This window comes from Alternaria hordeiaustralica, assembly GCF_023758085.1.
Source record: "Alternaria hordeiaustralica strain BMP 2776 chromosome Unknown scaffold_1, whole genome shotgun sequence".
Lineage (NCBI taxonomy): Eukaryota > Fungi > Ascomycota > Dothideomycetes > Pleosporales > Pleosporaceae > Alternaria > Alternaria hordeiaustralica.
The window spans coordinates 1,361,098-1,369,871 of record NW_026056773.1 but is presented as its reverse complement, the minus strand read 5'-3'; the positions used below and the strand labels follow the sequence as shown (position 1 = coordinate 1,369,871).

Genomic DNA, 8,774 nt, shown 5'->3' with positions numbered 1-8,774 from the left:
AGGCCGTTCGAAGGACTTGCTGACTTCGAACGGCTGGGGTCGGGCGAGGGCTTAATGTCCCCTTGCAGCTGCGATACTCCACGAGAGTGTCATTTTCTATATGCATCGGCCTGCATCGCGCGACAAGCTCTGCCGATACAGGACTGTGCAATTCATACATGATGTCTGGAAGTTGCGATCTCACGACATCTTGGTGGGGCGAAATTGACCGATGTGGCGTTAGTACTACGCTAAGACGACTTCACCAAACCTCAACACAGCGGAGAGAGGCTCGACGATTGCGATTAAAAGACATCACGATTGAGACTATTGCATGAAAAGATGCAGGTTTCAGGAAATTGGGATCATTGTTATGCCCTGACATATTTCGACTGAGCCATTTCACCGGCTGCGGCTGCAGGCCGTCATCCTTCGCTGTCCTTGCCTTCGACCACGTAAACACAACCCGAGAAGTCGTCCTCGCACTTCCACGAACGAGGAACTCGATCTCTCAAGGCTCGCAGGAACCTCCTGTGGCCTGCGCCCATGCATCCATCAGCGACCGCCTGATACCTGTTGATATCTCCAGAGCTTCCCTCTTCTATGTCTTGAGTTCGAGTATAGTCGAGGAAATATAGCTGCTCAGCAACATCGAGAAGATCTGACCGAGCTTGAGTGGCCATTAACTCCAATATGGCTTCAAAGTTTGTAGGCGACATGTCGAAGAGCTCTGCGCGGCCACCGACATCCTCGACGACCTTGTGTATGGCGTTGTCCATTGTCCGAATGTATGCCTCCGTTTCTAGAGCGCGAATCGGTGTACGTCCAACATCCTTCTCCTCCTCCGATTGGCATTCGTAGTAATGGTAGCCGAGGCTCGTGAAGGATAGTGTCTTGGATTCCGGGCTAAGGGTATGATAGACACCTGCGTCTCTGAGCCCCTGGTCACGACCGTACTGAGCCGCTGTGGGGTCAAGGTACGTTCCGGTACAGTTCAACCGGGCGGGCTTCTCTGGTCGACAGAGGTTGTATTCGTCGGTCGGTGTGATCCTGAACATGGAGTGCCAAGCGGCGACGGGTAGTCTGAGCATAGCCGGTCCCGAGCCTTCCTCCTGCCAGTAGGCGACCTCTACCTCTTGGTCGGGCTCGACGTGATCGATATGGGCTTCGTGTGCTTCTATCGAAGGTGTAAGACCTGAAGAGGTTAGCCTTAATTTGGGTCTCGCGGGATGTGATGGCGGGCACAAACCTTCGGTGAAGAAAGCCACTGTCGGGGCGAAGGCCTCCAGAACAGAGACACACTTGTTGTGTGACAGATAGGCATGTCTTGCCTTGAGGGAAAAGGTTTGGTTCTCCAGTACTGATACCTCGCCTGGATGGCCTTCGATATTGCGCACTCCTATGCAGAGTGAACTTCCGCTCTCGTCGGCAACCTCATACATGACCGACAAGCGGTTCGTCGCGTCGCTGAATTCGAGAAACAGGCGGTTGATGATGCGGTCGACGCGATACAGATCCCTGTCCGCCCTCTCCTCGACGTGAGTGCGGACGCTGCGGTATCTGCCATCTTCGAAGCGGACAGGAACCCCTGGATGGTCTGCCATTGCGTCCTGCGGTTCGGGGTCCGTTTCGAGTGTGCGAGAGCGCATAGTCTGACGGCGGCCGGAAAGTGTTATGGGTGTCGCGGAGGTGAGAGATATCGCGCGATCTGGGAAGGGGATAGCGGGGTTTGTGTCCAAAATGTCGTTCAGAGGAGACGGTGCACGAGCGGAGCGAAAAGAAGGGTCCAACTGTCTCACTTTCTCACTCCAGTCACTGTCACCGCCAACGACTTGTCCGCACAGAACCGATCCCTGAGCAACGCCGACAATGTCTTCTTCCAGCGCACCTTCAACAGCCAGACTCACGATCGAGGAGGTCCTTAAACTCTTCCTCATCGCATTCAACGCCGCCGTGGCCGCATTTCGCCCAATCTCTGTCACTTCTTTCGGCGTCAGCGACCTTGGCAACAACCATATACTGGTAACACTCGATCGCCAGAGCCACGGCCAAGTGCCCGTAGGGACCTCAGAAGCGCTCGAGATCTCTTACAAGAAGCTGAACCTGTGTGACACCTTTTGCACGATCTTCTACGACGAGGTCGAGACGCGACTACACTGTAAACTTCCTGATCGTAGCTTCGACGCCGGGTCCTAGTAATTAACCTCATTCCTACAGCATACGACGTCAACGTCGATTATGCCGTACTCGAGAATCCAAGGCCGACCCAAGTCCTCCACATCCGCAACGAAAAGATCTCGATGCGCCATTCTATTCTTGTCATCCGCAAGCAAGACGAATCCGAGATCATCTTTGATGGCACAGCAGAGCAATTCGGGTGGCCAGCGACAATCGCGATTATAAACGGCGACAAGTTTTGGCATCATTACACCGATAATAAGGACTACAAATTCGACTTGTACCACAGAGATATGAGTCTGGAAGACCACAAAGAGTTTTGCCAGGGATATTGGCACAAAATCGGGATCAGCTTGCGCGAGATGCTGCAGAGCTTCGACTGGGCGATGCTGGAGGGCATGGCGACTAGCGATCGAGAAGACTATGTACGTGAGAAAGCGACGCAAAGGGCCCGGGATGCTGCTCAAGCTTGTTGGGGATAGAGAAGACACATAGTCTTTGGCTAGCTGCCCTATCAGTTGCTCGCCGGCATGTCCGTAGACCATCTGTACTCTGCAGAGGACAATACATGCCGGGTTTCATGCTGCGGAAGCTCATCGTCAGCCTCAGAAGCTGTTCCATCTACATGATATCAGTGTACCGCGTGAATAGTATACGAGAACCGCTGTGTTAGGCGTGCACATGTTCAATCGTCGGCTACGCCAAGGCTGAAATTCAGCCAGCAAGACATCTCAACATTGCGTAGCTGGAATCACGCAAAATAATTTAGAGGATACTTGGACTCGTATGAGCTTGTGGAACCCATCAATGGTGATTGTAAGCACGGGTCAATGAGTTGCGGTGTAATGATTTAATTGGTCTTTGCCCGCGCGCAAAGAAGCTACCTAAGAAAGTTGATGCCTCGTCACCTCGAGTCCCGACGCTCGCTCCAGAGACTCCATGACCTTCGCATGACCGGTACCCATGCATGATTTAGCCAGGGCTTTCCAGTGTGTGTTCCTGTTGAGATTGCCCGGGATGTACTTGTTGTCGAGGTAGTTCACCAGGACGTCGAGATCCGCCTTGACGGAGCTCAGGATGTCATGCTCCAGAGCACCCCACTTGTCATCATTGCCGCTCCTGATGACGTCTTTCCATGCGCAGCCAGTCATCTTCTGATATACCCGATTGTTGACCGTTCGCACGATCGCTTCGGTTCGGAATTCTATGCGCAGGGTGCGGGAACGTAACGAACTGGCTTCGTTCTCGTGAACGCTGTTGAGGTGTTGGGAGTAATTGTATCCCAAAGAGAAGAACTCTATCGGCACTCTCACTTCCTCGTCCGGGTATGCAGGGTATCCCCTGACGGGGTATACGCCCGCGGGTCGTAGGTACTGGGGCGCTGACGGGTCGATGTAGACGCCCTCTCCGTGATCGTTGGGGGAGGTGATTTTGAACACCGTGTGTTTTTGGGCGATCCGCCTTCTCCTGCCGGTCGAGCTCTCGATACAGACGACGGGTTTGATCTCGTAAACCCCGTGTATCTCCACCTCTTCGACATCGATTGGAAGGCGTAGTTCTGCGTCACAGTTTGTTAGTGGTGAGAATCTCTTGTAAACAATCGAAATACTACTCACCCTCGACTAGCCAAGCCAAAAGACCCGCTAGGAGCTTGCACGCAAAGACGCAGTAGTTGTGCGACTTGAATGCTTTGAAGCTCTCGTCTGTCACGGACCTTCGCTCTCGAGCGAGAATTCCGGGACTGATATCCCATTTGAGGCGGAAGCGCAGATGTAGCTGACCGCCCACTTCCCTCGCGCTCAGAAGCTTGCGCTGATCGACCGCTTCTGTGGTCATGGAGAATATGCTGACCATGAGCGCTGTTGTACGAGCGAAGCTCGGGTCTGGCTGCCGCGCTTGCTGGATGTCCATGTTGGCTTGGATTTGCTTGTCGTGTGCGGGTACGACGGGGAAGGTATTGATGAGGAGGCCTTTGGAGATGGAGTGCTCCGGATAGAGAGTAATTCTGGAGACGGGGTGAGGGCGGGGTGGGCGGCGCTCGTCAGTGGTGAAGCAGAGATATTGAGGCTGGTGTTTTGGTCTCGCGCTAGCCCCCCGATACTCCTCCGCCGGACTGACAAACGCACCAACGACTGTCTCTGCCCTAGCCTAATTGCATCTTAATCCAAGATTAATAGCACATGAATAGAGATCTCACGTCAGGAGTCACTTCAGGGGCGCCGTAAGCGTTCATCTGAATAGTCGAACGTGCAGGCTTTGAGGAGGTCAAAAGCGCTATCAAAGAGCATCGCCAGCTCAACAGTTACATGATAGTGCAGTCCAGGAGCGCAAATACAGCGCTACCTACATTCATATCTTTACGTTGCTCCGTGCCTGCCTTCGTGTATGCGCAGAAGGAGACAGTGCTGACAGCCAACACTCTTCTCGGCTCGCAGTACTAATACTATGCTCTCATACTTCTCAAACAAGTCTCATTGAAGGGAATCATTATGCGAGCCCAAAAGGGAAGGCAGGTCAGGGCGGGAGTTGCAAGATGTCCGCTTTGCTACGTCGCGTCACAAAGCTAGCAATGCTGGAGCAGATAGTCTGCATTCTAGGAATCTGCATGAAGCAAAAGTCGACGCTGAAAAGACACAATGCGCTCGTCGCGATCACATCTGGTTAATGTCGACTACTATCGCCAGCGAACACCTTGGAGCTCTTTGTCGGCGTTTTACAGCAGCAGGATGGATGAATGTAGGGGAGATGCTGCAGGCCCCAGATAACGTTGTAAGAATAGAGTAGAAGGCATCTCGTAAGCGTTCTGACTGAGCAGACGCGGAGTGATGCGCAGCAAAGGCAGTGAAGTGCAACTTCGGGAGATGGTGTCACCGAGCAAAAACCTTGGTATAACACTTAGACAAACACTATGAGACTGCCTGCAAGCCACAATAGAACGTGCAGAAGCTCTCCTGGTCGTTGTACGAGCAAATCGAGCCAATGTTGTGATGGGGAACGCGTCATTCTCCGCACTGTCACCTAGCCAATCTCCGCACCCCCGCCGCACCTTGTCAGGGAAAAGACAGAACCAAAAAGAACAGTTTGTCTCAACCAGTTTGCTACTCCAGTGAATCGAATTAGCAAAAAAACCTGTATTCATAACTTTATAGTGCCTGGACACTGTCGTGTGGAGGACCTGGATATGTTAGCGGAAGTCTTGATGATAAACAGAAGAAGCAACTATCTACCTGCACCATCCTAGTGATGGTGGGCCTAACTACGGTACAGAGTACACATCCTTGCCCCGGATGGTGAAATGTAGATCCATTAGTTGTATTATATGGTCAAGTGATATCTGCGGGTATAGTGGGGCAGAAGATTTCATGGCCAGTCTCGTGGGGGTGAAGGACTGGCCAGAGCGGGCACAAACATTGAGCTCGTGCCATTTCTGAGTCCCTCACTCGCTTGGTAAGCCCCGTCACTTGTTTTGATGAGGCTGCGACGGTCGTGACACCGGCTACTGGTGTTTGACGCGTCACTGAGGATGGCTTCCAGCTTGTCAGCGCTTTTTGACCTGACTTGTCCGGCAGATCTGACCCAGTGGTCTCACGGCATCTAGAAAAATGCTCAGTCTGCCAGCCTGTCGCGCAGCTTGATGCTGGTGAGGTTGTGTAACATTCACGTCGTCAATCATCATGTCGAGCTTGGAGGAGACATCATGATATGTACTGTGCTGTATTGATCTGCTGAGCAATTGTATGCTGCCACTTCTACTACCGGAGACAGCGCGCAGGCTGATCTCCTTGCGCTGGTCTAACTGCCCCTTGCCCTACGCGCCGGCCTCCTTCCTACTTGGCTTCCTTCGAAGTGTCGCCCTGGCTGTTGTTCCATATCCTTCGCATCGATGAGGGTGTTATGGGAAGTCGCGATCGGAAGGTAGGCGTGGCTCTCGGCCAAAGATGACCGAGTTAGTAGTGATCATGTAGAGAATGTAGCGATCTTTCTTCGTGTTTCTCCACACGAGGCCGAGGCGTGAGTAGAGAACAAAAGACTGAGCGACGACGAAGACGAGCCATGAGAGATAGATGAAGACGATGGCCGAGTAAGAGGTATAGCAGTCATGTTGTCCGCGCGGTGGACCTTCAGTCAAAAGGGATGAGGCGCCTGCGTTTTGTCAATTCGTTGTTTCTCAGATCAAGACAACTCACGTACCAACATAGCCTCCCTGGGCCTTCATACCGGAGTCTTCTTCTGGCGGGAGGCATGCATGTATGAGCCAGGCTTGCCATAGCCCTTGTAGTCTGCCACGCTGTTGGAGTGCCACCTGCCCCTCATGGCCTCACGAAGATCTTCGAACGCCTGAGCCCATCCAAGTATTCCAGACCTCTGCTCGTACAGTCTCATGCTGCGCGCTATCGTATCGTCCATTTCCTTCTCGGTGACCTCGGCGCCAGCAACGGCCAGGAGCGTCTCCACAGTGCCTGCCTTCTGGAAGACCAGGGCAAGGAGGAGAAGGGGGCTGTCGTCTTCGAACAGATGTGGCGCGTTGATGAGCGTCCAGCGGTGCAAGTAGAAGTACCTGAATGAGATCTCCGTGGCGGGCCCGGTCAAGAGCATGCCCGCGTCGGCGCTCGCGTCAGCCTTGTTGGCTTCGTTGAAGGGATAGTCGTGCATGCAGGCGGCCACGCTCGAGACATGGGTTCCGCTGCCCTTCTTAGTGTGGGGAGATGCTCTGATGCGAACGCGACAGAGTGGATGCTGGCCCTTTGGCTTGATCCGACATGCCTCCTCGATGGCTGCAAGAGCGGTGGGCCATTCTTTATCCGCCGCCAATGTCTTCGTCTTCGTGTAGTAGTTCTCTGGAAGAGACCTAGATCTGTGTGTTAGCTAGTTCATTGATGATTTGAGCTTCTGGTGAACTGACTTGAGCTTCGCCATTGGGTCTCCGCCGTAGTGGTTGGCGCAGTCAGTCAGTATTGTCTCCAAGACCTGCTTCTGGGTGACGATGGCCGCCATGTTGTCTGTGGAGAAAGGACTTGACTGGACTTTTAAAAGATGGCGGGTCAGTCCGAAAGTCTGGTCAAAGTTGTAAGTAGACAGGCTACTCTGGGACTATGCGCGTCCCCGTTTGCGCGCTAGTTGTGGCACTCGGACGCCCACACCGGGAGCAGATGTGAAGGCAACTCTCACTATCCTCTCCATCTTCTGCTACCAATCCGATACTTTCCCCCCAAAATCATGGCCACTGAGTCTCCTCAAGCCGGCGTGCGCGTCGCAGCTACCCTTCCAGCCCTTTCTCTTCGCAAGATCCTTCTCGTGCATCTTATCATATTCCAAGAGGCGCTATTTGGCTGCCATGTCTTCGGAATCAGGATATCATGGCTAAACCGAACGTCACGACCCGGCGTTCCGGAAGCGCTCTTCGACTACGATCGATCGGAATTTGGGAGCCCGGATCCAACACGACTGAGCCCGGGCAGTGAATATCGCGCAGTGATCTTCAAGCACTATTGCGAGACATTTTGCATCATGATGAAGCCTTTCGTAACCCGGCACCTCTGTGGTAAGGAACAAGGCCCGTTGGACAGTATGCGCGCTTGAACAGCGACTGACAGCGAGCAGAGCTTCTCGGCATCGGCCACACGGTTACTTGGATCAATTTCATAGCCAAACCGCATTTCCGCATACTCACAGATTGGGCAGAGATGGATGAATTGATATCCCACTCTTGTCTATTGATATCCGATGGTAACGATGGGAACTATGTCTTCGATGGCACTGCCGATCAATATGGACGAGACTGGAAGACACATTAGTTCATGGCACGAGAGGAGCTTGTTGCAAACTTTTTGGATCCCAAGTAAGCTCTTGTGTTAACAATACTTCTCTTTTTAAGAGGACCTAATTAGATAAGTACATATAGATTTTAGAAGTTGTAAGTTACTTATTTACGTTGCTACTATAGTACTATAAAATAAAAATAAAAAACTAAATTTATATTATACTTAGATATAAGTTAGAAGAGAAATATAAAATAGCTACTATAGCGTCTTTATTACTTATACAACTTATATATAACTATAAATAAGCTAATTATTACTACTACTTCTTTAAGCTTTAATATCTAGCTTAGCTTTTATAGCTATATAGTACTTATAGAAATTTTCTTTAAGTTCTTCTACTCTAAATAGTCTACTACTATAAGTAGAAATACGTTATAAGTAAAGAAGTTCTTTCTTACTTACGTTCTCTCTTTTCTTAAAGAGTAGATTATAAATATAAAAGAGTATTACTTTTATATTAGCTACTTTTAAAGTATATTATAGTATTAATATTAAAGATATAGCTAACGTATTAGAAATAATTAATAATAAGGCCTTTTTTATAGCTAAACTAGTAGTACTAGATAGTCTTCTTTAATAACTTTAAATACTTAAGTATACTCTAGTATTTATAAAATAAGTATTTCTAAATATTACTACTAACTTTATATATAATTTATAAAGAAGATAGATTAACTATATTCTTATAGGCTATAGTATAAAGATTACTAACTTTAAGTAAGATTAGAGAGTTATAAGATAGCTAGCTAGAGTAAATAGAATATATTGTAGAGTATATAATTGTATAGGTGATAA

The 8,774-nt window shown here is 50.3% G+C and overlaps 4 protein-coding genes across 4 annotated transcripts; 1 reads left to right on the top strand and 3 right to left on the bottom strand.

The window, feature by feature from the left end:
* Window positions 1–404: 404 nt before the first annotated feature.
* J4E84_000428 (uncharacterized protein) lies at window positions 405–1,628 on the bottom strand (the record flags this gene model as incomplete). The annotated part of the gene is made up of 1 exon (XM_049383069.1): window positions 405–1,628. One exon carries the CDS (start codon window positions 1,626–1,628, stop codon window positions 405–407), a length of 1,224 nt encoding a protein of 407 aa, XP_049248587.1.
* Window positions 1,629–1,848: 220 nt separating this feature from the next.
* Window positions 1,849–2,639, top strand: J4E84_000427 (uncharacterized protein; the record flags this gene model as incomplete). Its single annotated transcript, XM_049383068.1, has 2 exons — window positions 1,849–2,137; window positions 2,197–2,639. 2 exons carry the CDS (start codon window positions 1,849–1,851, stop codon window positions 2,637–2,639), a joined length of 732 nt encoding a protein of 243 aa, XP_049248586.1.
* A 402-nt stretch (window positions 2,640–3,041) lies between these two features.
* On the bottom strand, window positions 3,042–4,390 carry J4E84_000426 (uncharacterized protein; the record flags this gene model as incomplete). The annotated part of the gene is made up of 3 exons (XM_049383067.1): window positions 3,042–3,715; window positions 3,774–4,305; window positions 4,355–4,390. 3 exons carry the CDS (start codon window positions 4,388–4,390, stop codon window positions 3,042–3,044), a joined length of 1,242 nt encoding a protein of 413 aa, XP_049248585.1.
* Window positions 4,391–6,369: 1,979 nt separating this feature from the next.
* J4E84_000425 (uncharacterized protein) lies at window positions 6,370–7,152 on the bottom strand (the record flags this gene model as incomplete). The annotated part of the gene is made up of 2 exons (XM_049383066.1): window positions 6,370–7,006; window positions 7,061–7,152. The coding sequence occupies 2 exons, from the start codon at window positions 7,150–7,152 to the stop codon at window positions 6,370–6,372; spliced, it is 729 nt and encodes a 242-aa protein (XP_049248584.1).
* Window positions 7,153–8,774: the final 1,622 nt, after the last annotated feature.